Source organism: Monodelphis domestica, chromosome 2 (assembly GCF_027887165.1).
Source record: "Monodelphis domestica isolate mMonDom1 chromosome 2, mMonDom1.pri, whole genome shotgun sequence".
Taxonomy (NCBI): domain Eukaryota; kingdom Metazoa; phylum Chordata; class Mammalia; order Didelphimorphia; family Didelphidae; genus Monodelphis; species Monodelphis domestica.
Window position 1 is genome coordinate 409,737,062 of NC_077228.1, and position 19,649 is coordinate 409,756,710.

General features: G+C 33.8%; 1 protein-coding gene across 4 annotated transcripts in view; it reads right to left on the reverse strand.

Moving 5' to 3' along the window:
• The window catches only part of HBS1L (HBS1 like translational GTPase), a 135,468-nt gene that overhangs the window by 16,963 nt on the left and 98,856 nt on the right, over window positions 1-19,649 (reverse strand). For all 4 annotated transcript variants that reach the window (XR_008916679.1, XM_056818832.1, XM_056818835.1 and 1 more), the window contains 7 exons: window positions 17,716-17,881; window positions 16,079-16,196; window positions 13,319-13,465; window positions 12,771-12,845; window positions 3,420-3,537; window positions 3,192-3,260; window positions 222-326 (listed from right to left, as the gene is read on the reverse strand). Coding sequence is in view for 3 of the 4 variants with exons in the window: in XM_056818832.1 (XP_056674810.1) it covers window positions 222-326; window positions 3,192-3,260; window positions 3,420-3,537; window positions 12,771-12,845; window positions 13,319-13,465; window positions 16,079-16,196; window positions 17,716-17,881 (798 nt within the window). In the remaining variant the exon portion in view is untranslated. The remainder of the gene's footprint in view (window positions 1-221; window positions 327-3,191; window positions 3,261-3,419; window positions 3,538-12,770; window positions 12,846-13,318; window positions 13,466-16,078; window positions 16,197-17,715; window positions 17,882-19,649) is intronic.

Sequence of the window (19,649 nt, forward strand, 5' to 3'; positions counted from 1 at the left end):
ATCAATGTCACAGAAAATCCTGACACAATTATAAAGCCACATAGACAGTCACATCAGAAGAAATTCGTTTAATGTTTTCTCAATTTAACTTTAACAGTTAGTATCATTTTGACAATCAGTTACAATTTCAATACCGGTTGTTTACTCTTTGGTCAATAATTTGCTACAAAGAATCTGCTTTCTCATCATTTAGCAATAGAAAACTGCACAGAGATGCATACCTTTTGCAGTACAAGTTTCATTAGGAGGCATTGCTAGCAATCGGTCACCAGTCTGGATATAACCAGCTTCAATTTTACCAGTCACACAAAATCCAGATCCTTGATCTGCAAAATATCAACACTTAAATGATTTACATCCAAATAATACAATATTATAGTGCTAATATTTTATTGCCTAATTGTAAAATGATGAGGCTGAACAAAATGATCTCTAAGATTCCTTTATAAATTCCAAATTTCTAAGTCCATTCTCTCATCTCCTATGAATTTATGGAGTTAAAAGGAAATTATTCATGTTTCAGGTCAATATTTAAAGTGTTGAAATTTTATTTGAATCCTGTCTGTTATATGTCGTCTACACATTACATAGGCTTTTCTTTCTTTTTTCTTTAAACCTTTACCACCTTCCATCTTAGAATCAATACTGTATATGGGTTCTAAGCAGAAGAGTGCTAAGGGCTAGGCAATGGGGGTTAAATGACTTGCTTGGGTCACATAGCTAGGAAGTGTCTAAGGCCAAATCTGAACCCAGGGCCTCTCGTCTTTAGGCCTGGTTCTCAACACATTGAGTCACTGAAGCTGCCCCTTTAGGCTTTTCTTATATGAGGCAAAATAGTAGTTAAAGTAAAGTCAGGCACATGATATTTATTTAAAATTATCAAAATATTGTTTTATGAGATCAATTTCCTTATTCTTTGGTTTTCATTGAAAAATTACTTGAAATAATTCTTAAATTTTAACTGAATATAGTACTTTACTAAAGTTATAACAATTCTGTAATTTGAATTAATTCATATTTCTTAAAACTTCTTTCCTTTTGATTATTATTTTAACTGACATTACAAATATAGATACATATATGATCTCCAAATCATTATAACTCCTTCTTCCAAATAAACCATTCAACTAAACACTTTAAAATAATTTGTTACACAACTCGGAGGGCTTTATGAGAAAGAACACTATTCACATTCAGAGGAAAAACTGTGAGAGCAGAAACACAGAAGAAAATCAACTGCTTGACTACATGGGTTGATGAGGATATGATTGGGGATGTAGACTCTAAATGAACATCCTAGTGTAAACATTATCAACATGAAAAAAGTTTCTGACCAAAGACACATGTAAAACTCAGTGGAATTGCGTGCCAGTTTTGGGGGGAAGGGGTTGGGGGAAAGAATATGATTCTTGTAACCAAGGAATAATGTTCTAAATTGACTAATTAAATAAAACTTAAAGATATAAAATAAAATGAAATAATTTGTTACAGAATAAGTGAGAGGACATAAAGACTTTGGAGATGTCTCATGTAGTGTAAAGAATAACACACTGGGAATCAGGAGATTCCCTAGGTTCTGGGGACTCAGTTACTGAGTACCTGTACTTTTATGTAGTGACAACCTCTTTGGCCCTTCTCTTGCTCTCAGATCTAGATCTTAATACTTATTATTCTAATTTTTGCTAATAATCTTTTAAAATGATCTGTAGGGAATATATTACATGCTATATTCAGTTTTTCTGTTTAAAATTTAGCATTTTAAAATTCAGTAATAATGCAAATAACTACACATGTCCAAAAAAATCCCCAATGCTCAAATTATACTTTCATATTTCTGTTATCTCATTTATTTGACATAGACTTCCTCCATTATAGAGTTAGCCTTCCATTTACATGTAGTTTCAAAGAGTGGTTATAAAAAGACAGGTGCAACACTGCTATCACCTGAACAGGAAGACACTACAGCTGTGCCAAAAAGGCAATTTCAGTCTTAGGTAGAAGATATTTTTGGTGAAATACAAGGAAAGCATAATCTAGGCTGTGAAAGTGTGAATTTATTCTTTCAGACTTTTTTTTAAATGGGAATTACACTCGTTTCTATTTCTTCTGAGAATGAGAGAAGTGTCCTGGGAACATTAACTACAACTATCCAAATCTAAAATAAAGCTAGAAAGGAGGTTGTGGAACAGCTTCTCCCCAGAGGATTACTAGAGAATGAGCATGTGTTCACTGTGCCCGACAATAAATACATATTAAGCAAAGGATAAAAGTTTATTAGTTCCATTATTTTTCTATCTGTGCATATAGAAAGATGGAATTTGAAAGTTGGAAGGGGTCTTGAAGGTCATCCAATTTAATAAAGGAATCCTTTTTTATTTTTCCCTTTTAGATGGTTGTCTAGTTTCTGATTAACTTCTAAAAATAGGAAGAAAGCATAGTGGATAAAATGTTGGACCCAGAGTAAAGGAGACCTGAATTCAAATTTTACTCTCTAACATTTAGCATTTAACCTTGTTAGCCCGAGTTGTAAAATATGGCTAATAGTGCCCACCTCATAAGGTTGTTGTGAGGATTAAATGAGAAAGCAAAGGTCAAAGTCCTATGCAAACCTCAAAAGCACTATATAAAGTAAATTCTTATCATTACTATTATCATTATTTTAAAAATAGTGAGAGTCACTAATTTGCAGGGTACTTCACTCCACTGCAGATCATGTCTGACTAGTTGTTACCAAATTATTTTTTATACTGTGCAGTCTAAGAGAGGGTATGATCAATCCTTACAAATATTTGAAGGATTAACTGATGAAGAAAAAAAATTGTTTTATATTGTTCCAAAGGACAGATCTAGAATCAATGAATCAAAATAAAAGAGAAGACTTCTGCACAATATAAAAAATAACATAGTCATCATATGGAATTATATTCTGGAGAAAATTGACTTTCTAACAGGTAAATTAATTACTTCAAAAGGAGAGTTTAAGCAATCCCTCTAAGTTTAGTATAATATACAGATAGACATAACCCTAATAACAATGTATCACATTGCTTTTTTTAAAAAAATGTTTTCAAAATTTTAGTATGAAGTTAATAAAATTATAATTATTTTAAGTAATAAGACTGTTGTAAGAAAATATCAAATTCTTTGAATATATAAAATAATCACTTTTAAAAAAATATTTTATTACTTACCTTTAAAGACATCAGATACACATAATCTAAAAGGTTTTTCAATAGATCTTTGTGGAGGCTTGAAAGAATCTGGAGGAAAAAAGATAAAGCTTTAAAGATCTAAAAGTTCTAACAAAGATATCTTTCTTAAAAATCATATTAAAGTTCTACTCTATTAAAAATAACCTTTTATTAAGAGTTCTAAAACAATTAACAATTAAGAAAGTATTGTCAGACAATTTTACTTACCAATTTGTTCTAACAAACACTGTCCTTGATACCATTTTGTTAGTTCACTTGATTGAGATTTTGTAATTAGGTTTTCTCCACTGAGACCACTTGTAGGGATGAAGGCCACATCACTTTCCTGTTTACAAAGAGGACAAATAATGATGAAAAAAATGTATTATTATTGAATTTAATTTTTTAGAAAGGTGTTAAGATATCTTTTCACAGGAGGTGGAGTCAAGATGGCGGCGTAGAAGCAGTTAAAAGTTCAGACCTCTGAAAACCCTTACCAATTACAAACTAAATGCTTCTAGGGGACTGAAAAGCAAACCCAACAACAAGACAGAGCAAAGGAACTCCTGCTGGACTCAATTTAAAAGGTACGCCACCCAAAAGTCAGAATTCAAGAACACTCAGGTTTAAGGGGAAGGGAGAAGGAAAGTCCCAGAACCCCTCCCCCCCCAACACCACCACAAAGAGTGCTAAGCCTCCAGCAACAGCTAAAACCTCTGGGAGGGCAAAGGAGCTGGTCTGGAGGGAGTACCTTGCAGGGAAGGCTGTGTCAGGCTCAGAGTGTCGAACACAAAGAGTGGGGAAAATTTATATGCCATAAAGAACCACATGGAGGGAGGGGGGAGAACATCAATACACTGGAAGGGTAAAGAGGTTGGAGACAGGAAATACTCAACTCTTAAATGCATTGAAATTGACCCAAAGAGGGAAGAACAATCAAATCCATTGCGACAGAGAATAGATTCACACCCTATAGGGGAGTAGAAGGGTAACAAAAGGGCTGGTGGGGAGGGAAGCAGTATAAGGGAGGGAAAGGGTGGGGGGTAGTTTTAAAAAGATTGCAAAGAAAATAAGGGGGGAATAAGAAGGGAGTAGGGTAGAAAGGGATTTAAAATAAGGGAGGGAACTGGGGGACTGATTAAAAACAAACATTGGTACAGAAGGAAATAGTGAAAGAAGAAAAGGCAGGACTAGGAGTAGAAATCAAAATGTTGGGAAATACACAGCGGTAATCATAACTCTGAATGTGAATGGAATGAACTCACCCATAAAACGCAAGAGTGGATTAGAATCCAAAACCCCACCATATGCTGTCTACAAGAAACACACATGAGGAGGGCAGATATGCATAGGGTCAAAGTAAGAGGTTGAAGCCAAATCTATTTGGCATCAACTGATAAAAAGAAGGTAAGAGTCACAATCATGATATCTGACAAAGCCAAAGCAAACATAGATCTGATTAAAAGGGATAGGGAAGGTAACTACATCCTGATAAAAGGCAGTATAGACAATGAGGAAATATCAGCCCTAACACATGGTCAGTTTTTGTGAATTTACCATGTGCTGTTGAAAAGAAGGTGTATTCCTTGTTGTCCTTGTATATTTTTCTTCACATATCTACTAACTAATTTTTCTAAGATTTCATTTACTTCTCTTATCTCTTTCTTATTTTTTGAATTGATTTATCTAGTTCAGATAGAGGAAGGTTCAGATCTCCCACTAGTATAGGTTTTTTTATCTATTTCATCCTTGAGCTCCACTAGTTTCTCCTTTAGAAATTTGGATGCTATGCCATTTGGTGCATACATGTTGAGTACTGATATTTCCTCATTGTCTATACTGCCTTTTATCAGGATGTAATTACATTCCCTATCTCTTTTAACTAGATTTAATTTTGCTTTGGCTTTGTCAGATATCATGATTGCAACTCCTACCTTCTTTTTATTTTATTTATTTATTTTTATTTATTTATTTATTTATTATTTAGTTGATGCCCAATAGATATGGCTCCATCCTCTTACTTTCACCCTATGTGTATCTACCTTCCTCATGTGTTTCTTGCAGACAGCATATGGTAGAGTTTTGGATTCTAATTCACTCTGCTATTTGCTTGCGTTTTGTGGGTGAGTTCATTCCATTCACACTCAGAGTTATGATTACCAGCTGTGTGTTTCCCAACATTTTGATTTCTACTCCTAGTCCTGCATTTTCTTCTTGAGTTGAGTATTTCCTGTCTCCAACCTCTTTACCCTTCCAGTATATTGATGTTCTCCCCCTTCCCTCAATGAGCTTCTTTGTGACATATAAATTTACCCCGTTTTGTTTCTTTTCCCATTTCTTTTAGTATTAATCTTTTTTAGCTCTATTGTATATATACAATATATACACATGTATATGTATTTATGCATACATATATCTATATACCTATGTCTTGTTATTTCATCCTATACAGTATGTCACTGTTCCCTCTAATTGTAATTCTTCTAGCTGCCAGGTGATAACAATAGTTTTTAAGAGTTACCAATGACCTCTTTTCTTATAGGGTTACATATCATTTTAATTTATTGAGTGTCTTAAAAAAAAGGGTTTTTTTGTTTCGTTTTTCTTTTTTCCCTCTTTTTTTAATTACCTTTTGATGGTTCTCTTGAGTTCTGTGCTTGGACATCAAATTTTCTCTTCAGGTCTGGTCTTTTCTTTACAAATTCTTGGAATTCTTCTATTTTGTTGAATGAGCATCCTTTCCCCTGTAAGAATATAGTCAGTTTTGCTGGGTAGTTGATTCTTGGTTATAGACCTAGTTCCCTTGCTTTCCGAAATATCATATTCAATGCCTTTCGGTCCTTCAGTGTAGATGCAGCCAGATCCTGTGTTATCCTTACTGTGGGTCCATGGTATCTGAATAACTTTTTCTTGATAGTTTGTAATATTTTTTCTTTGGTCTGATTGTTCTTGAATTTAGCTATAACATTCCTGGTTATTTGTCAGTTGGGGATTAAGTACAGGAGGTGATCTGTGGATTCTTTCAATCTCTACTTTTCCCTCTTGTTCTAGAATATCAGGGCAGTTTTCTTGAATAATTTCCTATAGTATGATGTCCAAGCTTTTTCTTTTGTTATGGTCTTCTGGTAGACCAATGATTCTTAAATTGTCTCTCATGATTTTCTAAATCTTCTGTTTTGTGAATGAGATGCTTCATATTTTCCTCAATTTTTTCATTATTTTGGTTTTGTTTTTATAGCTGCCTTGGGAGGTCACTTAATTCTAGTTGTTGTGTTCTGGTTCTTAAAGACTGGATTTCATCCCTGGCTTTTTGGTCATCCTTCTCCTTCTGGTCTGATTTTCTTTGGAGGTCATCTTTCATCCTCTTTGCCTCATCTTTCTTCTCCTTTGCCTCATTTTCAAGCTGGTTGATTTTGGCTTTCAAGACACTATTTTCTGTTTCCAGATGTCTTATCTTAGTTTTTAATTTCTTTTCCCAATTGTCTTCAGCCTCTCTTAATTGTGTTTTGAATTGCATTTTGAGTTCTTCCAAAACCTGTATTCAATTCGCTGGGATTTCTGATTTTTCCTTTTCTAATCCCTCCCCGTTTCATTTGCTCTTTGCTTGTTAACTGTACAGAAGTTATTTATTTTAATTTCTTTCTTCTTTTTCTGTTGTTTGCTCATATTTACCCCTTCTTTGTCTATGGTCTTGTTCTTCTCATTCTTTTGGTTTGGGGGATTTCTGTCAGTTTCCCCTCTTGGAGCTTTGACAGAAGGTCTCTCCCTGCAGTCTGCGGGGGAGGGGTGTTGTAATTTGAGCTTCCTTATCCTCTGGAGGCTTTTGATTGGATTAAATTTAAGTCCAGAAGTCTGTGAGGGAGGGTTGTTGGAGTCTGGGCTTCCCTAACCTCTAAAGTCTTTTGATGAGATTAAGTTCAGCTGGGTTGGGCTAGTTGTGCCCTGAGGCCAAAGCCTCCTGGAAGGCTAGAGCAATATGGAGGGTTTTCCTAGCTCTGTCCAGGCTGCCAGCTCTGTGCTCCCTCTCCAGCTCCTTCCCCACCACCCATGTTCGACACTGAATCTGGCACAGCCCTACCCGCAAGGTACACCCTCCAGACCAGTGCCTTTGCCCACCCAGAATTTACCACTGCCGCTGGAGGCTTAGTCCTCTGAAGAGGGGGGGGGGGGTGATAGAGGGGGGAGGGGTCCTAGGACCTTCCTTCTGCCTTCTCCTTAAACCCAAGTGTTCTCGGATTCCAGCTTTTGGGAGGCATACATTTTGAGTCCAGCAGGAGGGTTCCTTGGCTCTGTCTTGTTATTTTGATTTTCAGTCTCCTAGGAGCAGTCAGTTTGTGATCAGTAAGGAAGGGTTTTCAGAGATCAGAACTTCTGCTGCTTCTAAGTCACCATCTTGACTCTAGCCCCCAGAGATGTATCTTAATATAAACATCTTAAAAAAGCAATCTACACAAAATGACACCCCCTTGTGATATCAAACATCAAATAATATAAAATATCATATTTCAAATCATGTATAAAGTTTATAAAGTACAATATACTACATAAATCCACACATGAAGATTATCATACAGAAAAACATACTTCCAACACATAATGAACTCATGAACACTGACAGGCACCCATGAAGAACTCAAACCTTACTTCAATGCACAAGCAAACAAAAATCAATCTTACATACACGCAAAGGAAAAGTTTACACATATGCAGGCTCCTGTATGTTCCTGTATGTTAAAGAAAATGGGACTACTACATACATCCACACATGAAGATTATCATACAGAAAAACATACTTCCAATGCATAATCAAATCATGAACACTGACAGGCACGCATGAAATACTCAAACCTTACTTCAATGCACAAGCAAACAAAAATCAATCTTACATACATGCAAAGGAAAAGTTTACACATATGCAGGCTCCTGTATGTTCCTGTATGTTAAAGAAAACGGGACTTCAAAGTGAGAGGACAAACAACACGTGTATGCTGCACAGATGAAAAAACTCAAGACATGTGTGTTTCTACAATCAACACCAAAGACATGGAAAAGACTTTGAAATCTTGAACTGATGGTGATGGGACCACATTAGAATGTGTCATACACATTAACTTCACATATAGGTACATATACACATATACAATTACACATAAGCACAACATGTTAAGGAGTCTCATGGACTGGGTAAGTATACAAAACATTGCATAGTTACAAATTCACAAAATTCATGCTGATATGAGTTTCTGTGGAAAATTCAAAGAGGGAATTTTCTTATCTGCATAACTTTGCACAGAAATCACGTACAAATTGTATTATAACTGTACATATGTAAAATTTGTATAAATAAAAACTGTACATTTATAAATACTAATGAACCAACAGGCTAACAATATTAGGGTAATTTACTGACATTCTAATTACTAACAGAAATAGGGAAAGCTTAGGGAAGTTGTTCAGAATCCTAGATGATTTAGGGACAGATATATAGCATTGATTAATATAAGTTAAGCTACATAATAATGTTAGTTATAGTTGTCATTCATAGAAATTTTTACTTAGAACAAATTATAGTCATTAGGATACAAGAAAGTTACATTGTCAAAAAATAGTTTAAAATTCTGCATTGTTTACAATTGTGTTCAAAACCATCTTTATGTATTGCATCTCTATGACCTAGACCACTTTCCTACACGCAAACCTTAGAACAGAAATAGACAGTCAGAATAGTTTAGATAAATTGGGATTTTTTCTTTTGGGGGGTAGTGGAATATTTTTAAATGGTATACATTAAGGCTTAGACAGTTAGGAATTCTTCAAGATACAATATTAAGAGGTAAGTACTGTTGATACAGAACACGGGTTGTGTTCTGTGCAAAAGTAAAAGGGGGATTTTGTGAAGAACTTATTACAACTTATTACAACTTCAGAAAGAATGGCAAGCAAGTGCAAGCAGCAATGGAAGCTTGAAGATATGTAAACTAGGAAGATTCCAAAGGAGAACGTGGCCAGGAGGAAGGCAGTTTGAATAAACTGGCACAAACTGTTTTACTCACCTTTTCGTCCTTGGACTCTTGAGGAAGGAGCTATCAAAGAGGTATTACCCTACCTTTCTGGCTATTGGCTTCTCCTTGAAACATTTTTAGCACAGCTCTGAAGATCTTTTCAAGTTACTAACAATATCCCTTAAAGACTGTTCAACCTTACTTACTTATAGTGAATTTATAATAGATTAGGGAAACCATAAATTCCCTCTCTCCTATCCCCATTCCTTTACCCTTCTTCCTTTAAAATAAATCCCTGTTTTCAGTATTATAGAGTGAGATTAGTCTGTTAAAAACTGTTGTTAACTTATCAACTCTAAATCACTATTGAAACCAACAGAAGGAAGCGGGGGGGGGGGGGGGGGGGGGGGTTAGGAGTGAGAATTCAGTCTCTCCTTTAACCTTATTTCTCCGAATCATTGTTCCAGTCTTTCCCTTTACCTTAAATACCTTAGTAACTGAGAGCCTTTTCCTCCTCTCCTCCCTTTCCCCACCCATAGCCAATGAGTAATTTCACTGGGTTTTATATGTAAAGATGAGTCTAACTGACCTGGCACTCAATCCACTGCACTGGATTGTTTCATGGACTAATTGAAAGGACTAAACAGAAAGAATTAACAGAGATGTGATAACATCAACCAATGATATGAATACAATACATATTAACCAGAAATACAAAATAAAATTTACTAAAAACTTGTATCATCTTGCTAACTTAAAACATCTAACTAAAACTTAAAAGTCTACAAGAGGAGGGGAAAATTTTAAAAAAAGTTATTTCAAAATTTGCTTGGGGAGAGAGGGAAGGCAAGGTCTGTCAGGAGTAGAGGGACAGACTACTATTTAATCCCCACTGTACACCAAATAAAAAATAATATAGTTCTATCATTTCTAGAATCAAATATAAAATTTTACTTGGCATTCAAAGCCTTTAATAACTTAGCCCCCCTGCCACCCCTAGTCTATTTACCTCTTATTCCTCTCTATAGATTCTTCAATCCAGTGATGGTAGTCTCCTTACTATTTCTCACACAGGACACTACATTTATCAACTGGACATTTTCATGGACTGTTCCCTCATACCCAGAATTCTCTCCTCCTTTATCTCCTTCTCCTGGTTTCCTTCAATTTCCAACTAAATCTCACTTACTGCCAAATGGCTTTCCAGATTTCCGTTAGTACTAGTGTCTTCCTTTTTTTGATCATCAGTAGTGTATCCCATATATATTTTCCATACAGAATTGGTTGATTGTTCTCTCTCTCAATAGACTCCTCAAGAGCAGAGACTACTTTTGCCTTTTTTTAGGGGGGGGGATATTGCTGGTGCTGCGCATGGTGCCTGCACATGGTAAGATTTTTAGACTTTATGGAGGTGTGTAGCTGAAAAAGGTGTGAAGGGGCCAGGTTATAAAAGGCTCTGAATGACAAACAGAATTCTATATTTGATCCCAGAGAAGGAAGAAGTCCCTCGAAATTACTGAATGGGTGATATAGAGAGAGGTTTAGTGTGATCAAGCCTGTGTTTTAAGAAGATCAGTATGACAGTTGAGTGGAGGATGAACTAGAGTGGGAAGAGACTTAAGGTGGGGAAATGAATCTTCCCTGCCTTGATGTACTAAAATTTGAAATTCCATAATTAGAGCTTTATTCCTCAGACTTACTCAGAAGTTTTTTTCCCTTAATCAAAATATAAATTTTACTGGAGGAGCTAAACCTCTAAATCTCAACAGTTTAAAATTTTAATAGATTAAGTCTATCAGATCCCTCCTAGAGAGAAAATTTTACTAAGAAGTAGAATGGAGAGTCCCTAAACATACCAGAGGCTGAAGGAATAAGAAACCAAGTTTTAAAAAAAGGAGGAAGGATCCCAAAAATGGAATCTAACACAGCAAGTATTTTTAAAAAGGAGAACACAAAATGTAAGAAACACTAAAAAAGATCAATGGTATGGATTAGAATATAAAAATGCAAATATTTAAATGATCAGATCATTATGAAACATTCCTAAGAGTATACTTTTTATAACATTAGACAAATACACTTAAAGAAAACAAAAGTATAGAATTGCAAGAGAAACTGAAGAAAAAAAGACCTAAAAATGTATTATAGCTAGTTATTTTGAAACTATTTGATACGAAGTAAAAAGTAGAAACATGAAACAGATAAGCAGTAGTCTAAGTCTTTGATAAACCAAAGAACACAAAATCACTGGGAAAAGGATTCTCTACTTGAAGACCTATCAAGCGAACTGGCAGAAATAATGTTTAGAGTACCACCCACCATAATGTGCTACAAAAAGAAACCTGAATGTAAATAGGTCAAATCATTTGGGGGGGGGCGGGGGGAAGTTTTTGAGGATAAAAAAGAAGGCATAATGCATTTACAAATAAAAGTAGGAATTAGATCCTTAACTGCAAAAAAAAACAAAAAAAACCCACATCTGAGACTTCATTTCACACCTATCAAATAAGGAAGATGAGAAAAAAAAAGGGAGGAGGTAGATAATCAGTGTTGGAGTAACTGTGGGAAGATGGGCAAACTAAGATATTACTTTTAGTGCTGTGAACTAGTCCAACCTTTCTGGAAAACATTTTGTAATTATTCAATAAAACCATTGTTAACTCTTGCCCAGGAATTCCCAGTACTGACTCAGGAGGTCAAAGACAAAAAGAGAAGTTAAATAGATAAAATGATTCTCAATAGTGCTTTATTTTAAGTAGCAAAAAAAAAAAAAGCAAAGGGAGTACTCAAATTAATGACTGAACTAATTATGGTTTATGAATAAAATGATGAAAATAAAGAGAAGTGCATTTGACTTATTTACAGTGAAATAAATAGTACCTGAAGAAAAATATATAAAATTACCTTGATATAACTGAAAAGAACACAAAAAGGAATTTAAACACCAAGTAAAATACAATACCCAATATTAGTAATAACAAATCATGCTACCTTCCTCTTGAAAGACAGGTAAGGAGCTAAAAGGGTAGAACTGTCAAATGTAGTGACTATGGGTTATTTTGCTTGTCTGCTTTGTTTTGTAACAAGAGGACTTTGCAACTGCATTTAGATACTACTGCATACCAATCACAGTGCTAGGCATTGTAATTTGAATAAGTCATTTATGTCTCATATCCGTTCAGGGCTTACAGTCTAGCAGAGAAAATAATGCACAAGGAACTATAATATGTTATAGTGCGAAAGTGGTAAAAGGAGTTAAAAATACTTGGGTAGTTTGGCATGGGTGGGGAAAAAAAGGTACTCTTACAGTTGAGAAGATTAGGGAAGGTCAATAAAAGAGCAAATTTTCTTCTGTTACAAATTAAATAGGATATAATTCTATTTATCTTCAAATGTTAGGGTTGGTTTTTTTTTTTACCTTGTCCATATTGCTGCCTTTTTATGAAAAAAAGACAATGTGAGATAGCACATGGTCTGAAGTTCTGGGTATAAATACTTCTCTATTGCAAGAGAGACTAATATAAACTTATCATGCTGTTGGGGAAAAAACAAAACAAAACTTTAAAAGGTACCTTACCTTAAAACCAGCCTGCTTAAGGAAGTGTCCAAGTTTGCTAGTAATCTCCTGAAATCTTTCTTGCTGCCAATTAACCTAAAATAATATGCCATAAGAAAATATATTTTGAGAATTCTTTCATATGCAAGTTATAAATTTCTTTACTAACATATATTGGGAATATTAAGAACAGAGGTCAGAAAATCTGACCTTACTCTAGTAGTTATAAAATAATTCCCTCTGTATTTTAATGGAAAATTTTAACACCACATTAAGCATTCATGAGAAAATATCACATCTAGGTTAAAGAACCACAGAATTCCACTAAATTTTTAAAAATAGTTCTAAATATCAAAAAGGTTCTCCAGCCAAACTGAGGTTATATAGTTGAGTGAAATGATAACTTCATTCAATGAGATGTTAGGACATTAGGAAACCTCTTAATACACTTTCAAATGAAAAAACTAGCAATGACAAATTTAAAAAGGAATAACTGATTTAAGAGGTATTTCTTTTAGAATTAATAGCAAGGATTAAAAGAACTCACATGAAAAAAAGTTAGCGACTACCTGATCCATTTTATTAACTGCAACTGCCAGCTGTGTCACTCCAAGAGAACGAACCAAGAGTCCATGTTCTCGTGTCTGTCCTCCAGTCTCAAACCCGGCTTCAAATTCCCCCCTGCTGGCATCCACAACTAAAACAGCAACATCAGCCTGAAGAAGAAAAAAAAGAAAAAAAATTTTAAGGCCCATCAAAAAATCCCTAAAACATAAATGACTTGGTAGGTGAACTCCCATCTTGAAAAGAAATTGCTGTGATACCTAGAAAGCAGAAATTTGGCAGAAATTAGTTTTGGATAAATATCATACCCCATATAAAATAATAAATTCAATATGAACATGGAACGTGAATATAAAGAATCATATCATACACACACACAACAGGACAGAAAGAGGTCAATCCCTGTGTTAAGTGCAAGGAATAAAAAAAAAAAGGTAAAATAGTCCCTGCTTTGAAGTTCCAATTGAGGGAGATAATACATAAAAAAATTTCATAAAAATATAATATCTGGAATACAATAACTAAATAGTTATGTAAAAGATATATAAAACAAATGAGATACTCAACAGGGAAATGATAAAGAAATGCTTTTTATAGCAGGCAGAATTTTAGCTGGGATTTGAAGGAAGCCAGGAAAGAGAGAAAGGAGAAAATTCCAGGCAAAGGAGACAGCCAAAGAAAATGCAAGTAATGTGCAAGTGGAGATGAGGAACATAGTACGAGGAATAAAAGGAATCTTATTGGACTGCAGAAAATATGGGGAGGACTGGAAGAGTATGAAGTAAAATGACTGGAAAAATAGGATGGGTCAGGTTGTGAAAAGCTTTGAATGACAGAAGATTTTATATTTGTTTCTGGAGGAAACAGGAGTTCACTGAATGGGCCGGGGGAAGGGAACACAGTCAGACCTAAATCTTAAGAAGATCAATTGATAGCAGAGTGGAAATATTTTTTCCTAACCCATGTTTTCTCATCTTAGTTGCATTGACTCTATTCATCCTGGTTCTATATTTATGTAAAGTATAATAATAGGCTATATAATAATATAGTATAATAATATAATAATATATAAAGTATAATAATAATAGTATAATAATATAATAAAACATCCAGGTCAAAATACATCTAAAATATTGTGTTCACTTATGGGATGTAATAATGAAAATAAATATAATATGTAAAAGTTAAAATACTACATGTAACATAGCATATTAAGATTTGCAAAAGGTACTTTACATATATTATCTCATTTGATCCTCAAAACAACCTGTGAGATAGATGCTCTCTGAATTCCGATTTTACAGAAGGGGAAACTTGTCTCAATAAACTTGAGTGACTTACCAAGGGACACAGAGCTAGTGAGTATGTGCCTAATGTTGGATTAGAACCTCAAACTTTCTGGACTCTTAAGTCAGGACTTCATGCATTGTACCTTTTTGCCTAACACTTCCCAACACTTTAATAGCTACTTCAGCTCAATGATATGGGTACTACCTCCATCATGACAGGTTAGAGTTCATCCATGTCTCCTTGTCCTGGGTTACTCTTAACCATGTTCCCCTAATAGCCCTTCCAAAAGGCACTCAGTACGCTGGAGGGCTTTAGTTGGCTCTCTCATTGATGATTTTGGAGGTGTTGTTTTTGGTCACGGTTCTTAGAAAGCACAATGATTCTTAAATTATCTCTCTTTCATCTGATTTCTATGTCATTTGCTTTTTGATAGAAGATGTGATGAACTTCTATTACTTTAACCTTTTAGTTTTCTTGTAATGTTTCTAGTTAGTTCATTGAGTTATTAACTATTGGGTCTATTCTAATTTTCAGGGAGGCTAAACTTTGGATAAGATTTTCCATTTTCTCTTCCAAACTATGTATTCTTTTCTCTACTACTTTTATTTCAATTTATATTTCAATCATTTGCCTCTTGCAAATACTTGTTCTCTAATATATTTTTACTTTTAGGCCCAAATTCTTTTCCTCTCTTTTCTCACATAATTTCACTGGGAAAGCAAGAAAAAACAAAACCTATTATTAAAAAAATACATAATAAGGCAAAACAAATTCCCACATTAGTCATGTCAAAAAAAGAGCTTGAATTTGTACTCTGAGTTCAACACCTTTCTCTGAAAATGGCTAGCATATCCTAAATTGTGATTACTCATTATGTGAACCAGAGTTCTTCAGTCTTTCAAAGTTGTCTTTACAATACTATTGTTTTGTATAAATTGTTCTCCTGATTCTGCTCACTTCACTTGCATCAGCTTCTAGGTGTTTTCTGAAACCTTCCCCTTCAGGACAATAATATTCCATTATTTTCATTTATCATAATTTGTTTAGTCATTCTACAATTAACAGACAAACCTCTCAGTTTCCTATTCTTTGCCACCATGAAAAGAAGATGCTATAAATATTTAAAATTAAAGATGATTACTTTTAACTTTGTGAGTTCATTATTTGAAAACAATATATTTTGGAGGGCAGTATTGGAGTAGAGAATTAAATGCAGACCTCAGGGAAAATAAACCTCAAATTTACCACTAAAGCAGAAGTATGAACAATATTTTTCCAATTTTTTTATCTATATAATAACAACAAACAAAATATTTGCCAAGGATAGATAAAACAAATTGATGGTAAGGGCTATTACAATCTAATTTCTTCCTTCTTGAAATAATTTTTAAAGTTAAAGGACCTTTAATTTTAAATATATAATCATAATATTATATATGCCATCAGCAAAATAAAGTTAACAAAATTTCTGTTACCTGGGCAGCTCCTGTAATCATATTTGGAATGAAATCCTTATGGCCTGGAGCATCCATTAATGTAATGACTTTGGTCTTGGTCTCAAACTTTGTCATACCCACATCCATTGTAACTCCTCTAAACAAAAACAAAAACAAAAAAACTCATGTATATTAGAATTCTCTTGTAAAACTAAATTTTTACACATTCAGTATTCAAATTCCTTTACAATAAACTCCAAAGGTTTGTCTGATAATTATCATGTTGTAACATTGTTCATAAAAAACTCTTGGTTGGAAAACCAGCCATAAGCTAAAGCTTTATATATATATATATATATATATATATATATATATATATATAAAAAGCCAGAATCTGATCTGTTTATTTTTAATATAACTTTGTGCACTATACTGGTTAATCAATATGACAAGTATTTTTCGAGAACAATTCATAAGTTATCCTAGATATTATTATCCACTATACCTATGAACTTGGTGTTCATACTAGAAATAAAATAGGGTGTATCCAGATTACCCCCAAGTCGATAAGATAAACTTTTCTGATTTATTACTAAGTTAAGATTTCACATTCAAGGTAAGGACAAAAGAAAAGCTGCTTGGCTTTTCATTTAACTCTACTTCTTAATACAATATCCAAAAATAAAAATTAAAAATGGAATGCTTAAAATTTTAAAAATAATTTTTGTGGTATGTACAGGAGTGGAGTTAAATATTGAGCAGGTAACCATAAAGATTTATGTATTTAGTGAAACTGTCAATGTTTGCTATGAGGACTACTAATTATATTTTTAAGGTAGTGAAGGCTATTTAGCATTGGTCTAGAAAATATCAAGAAGATAAAATGAATATGCTAAAAAATATCAAGAAGAAATTAATATATCAGTTGAGAAATAACATAGTAATAGAAGTAAACCTGAAAATATAATCATTTGCGCAAAATATCACTAAAAGAAAAAAAATTGATTAAATCACCAGATCAGAATAAGGGATTCTCTTACTGAATGATATAATTTGTGATCTAAGAAAAACTATTTTTCACTTGAGTTACTGTTCTTGATTTCTATAGGTGAGTAACAAAGATATAAAAATAAAATCTCGATATACTATGTGCTAACCTGCCAAGAAATACTCAAGAAATATTCAAGTTTCAAACAAAAAAAAAAGAAGAAGAGGTTAAGCTAACAGGGTTCACTATGATATATTCTAGAAGTGGTTCTTTTTTGTTTCTATTTTTGTTCATATAACAATTTACATGAGTTGTACAGTTGTTTGGCCTCTGGATAAATGAGAGCTCTCCAGAAATTTTTACATTTTCTTTAAAACCTCAAAAAAAGGTAAGCTCTTTATTGTTTACTTTTAAATTCATTTTAGATTTCTACTGCTGATTCAACTGCTTTTGTGTGTGTGTTTACATTTTGGTATAAAACTACTCACGTTGAATACAAAGTTAAAAGAAAAAGTATGTAGAATTTCAAAATTTCCTAAAACTGAAAACTGTTATCCAAGAATATTCTAAATCAAATTTTTCCATGGAATGCTTCATGAAAAATGTAATAAGCTACATGAACTTTTTCCCTCCTAAAATTACATATAATTTCAAATCACTTATTTAAAACATGATAACATAAGATTACCTTTCTCTTTCTTCTCCAGTCTCATCCAAGACCCATGCATAAGCAAAGGAGGCTTTACCAGCCTTTTTAGATTCTTGTTCATATTTGTGCATAGTTCTTTTATTTACATTGCCCAGGAGATAAAGCAGATGACCCATCAGAGTGCTTTTCCCAGCGTCTACATGACCTAAGGAAAATTATTCAAGGATTAATATTTACAGAAATTTTAGGTGATAATCAAATTAAGAAGTATCATGTTTAATTCATGATAATTTTGTTTAAATTTAGCAATGATTTTATCAAATAAAATTTAATGTCCCATGTATGTTTGAATTCACCTATAATGGATATAAAATTTATATATAAATAAAAAATATATGAGTATAGAATATATTACATATATATATATATTTATAAAGTAAAGATAGAAAGATAGAAAATCCTAACTATTGGCCCATATACTTACTATCTCATCTTTATGAGAATCATCTACAAATATACTGAGGGCATTAATGGCAATATAAACTTTATTAGTCAGTGAACGAACATTTAGTAAAATTTACTACATTTCAGACACTATGTCTGAAATGTCAACAAAAGGTCAACAATCTATCAGGAATTATCAGGAAAAGTCTAGTCCAGAAATATGCTACTACCCATTTGCTAGAACATCAGATTGTCTTTTTAATTCTGTAAATGATATCTGCAGGTATATATTACTCTGTTAAAAAAAAACACACACACACACAATAAAAACCTATTGGGGGAGCTCAGGGGATTAGCAGAATGAGAGCCAGGCCTAGAGATGGGAGGTCTTGGGTTCAAATCTAGCTTTAACCACTTCCTAGGCAGTGTGACCCTGATCAAGTCACCTAACCCCCATTGTCTAGCCCTTACTGCTCTTCTGCCATGGAATCAATATTCAGTATGTATTCTAAGACAGAAGATAAGGGTCTATTTTGTTTTTAAAAGCTTACTTTCCATCTTAGAATCAATACTGTGTATTGGTTCCAAGGCAGAAGAGCGTGACTTGCCCAGGGTCACATAGCTAGGAAGTGTCTGAGGTCAGATCTAATCTTAAGATCTTCTATCTCCAGGTCTGGTTTTCTAAAATCTGCTGAGCCACCTAGATGGTTTGGAATATATATTACTTCTAAAACTTATCCTTGGATGTTCTGACTTCTGAATTCTGAGATACATAAACAGTGGCATTGATTTTGTCAACTTTTGCTCATAAGGAGATAAAAAGATTACAAAATCCCAGCTGACTACCAACATCTGGAAAAGAATTCCCTCTAAGATTAGCCAACAATTGTTGTTCAGGTGTTGTGTGATGGCTTCCAATGAGAAAGAATTCATATGTCTCCAAGTAGCTCATTTTAGAAGCTTTTCTTGCTAGTTCTGCTCTCTAGCCCAAATAGAACAATTCCACACACAGCTACAGTCACATCTTTTCCTCTCTTGGCTAAATCCCCATTTCTACAAATTAGCTCTGCATGGCAAGATCACAAAGGTCTTCTCCTTCCTTGTAACCTTCCTCTGCGAGCTGTCCTTATCAATCAACAAGAGCTCCTTCAACATGACAACTTGCTAGGCTCTGGGTTAGGTTATAAAACATTGAATGCAACCATATTTTTTTTTTGCAATTTTTTTTTACATTCAATAAGGAGACAAGGACATACAAATATATGTAAAATAACTATAAAGAGAATATACATAAACAAAGTAATTTGAGAGGAAGGACATTAGCAGCTGAGTGGATTAGCAAAGTCTTCATGTAGTAAATGATGCTTAAGGTGCATCTTGAAGGAAAAGAAGGATTTTCTTTGGCAGAAGTGAGAAAAGAGCTCATTCCAAGTATGAAGGCTGGCCAGTGTAAAGGCATGAAGAGACAACATAAATGTCATACGTGAGAAACAACGAAAAAGGCAGGTTACCTAGACTGTAGATCACAG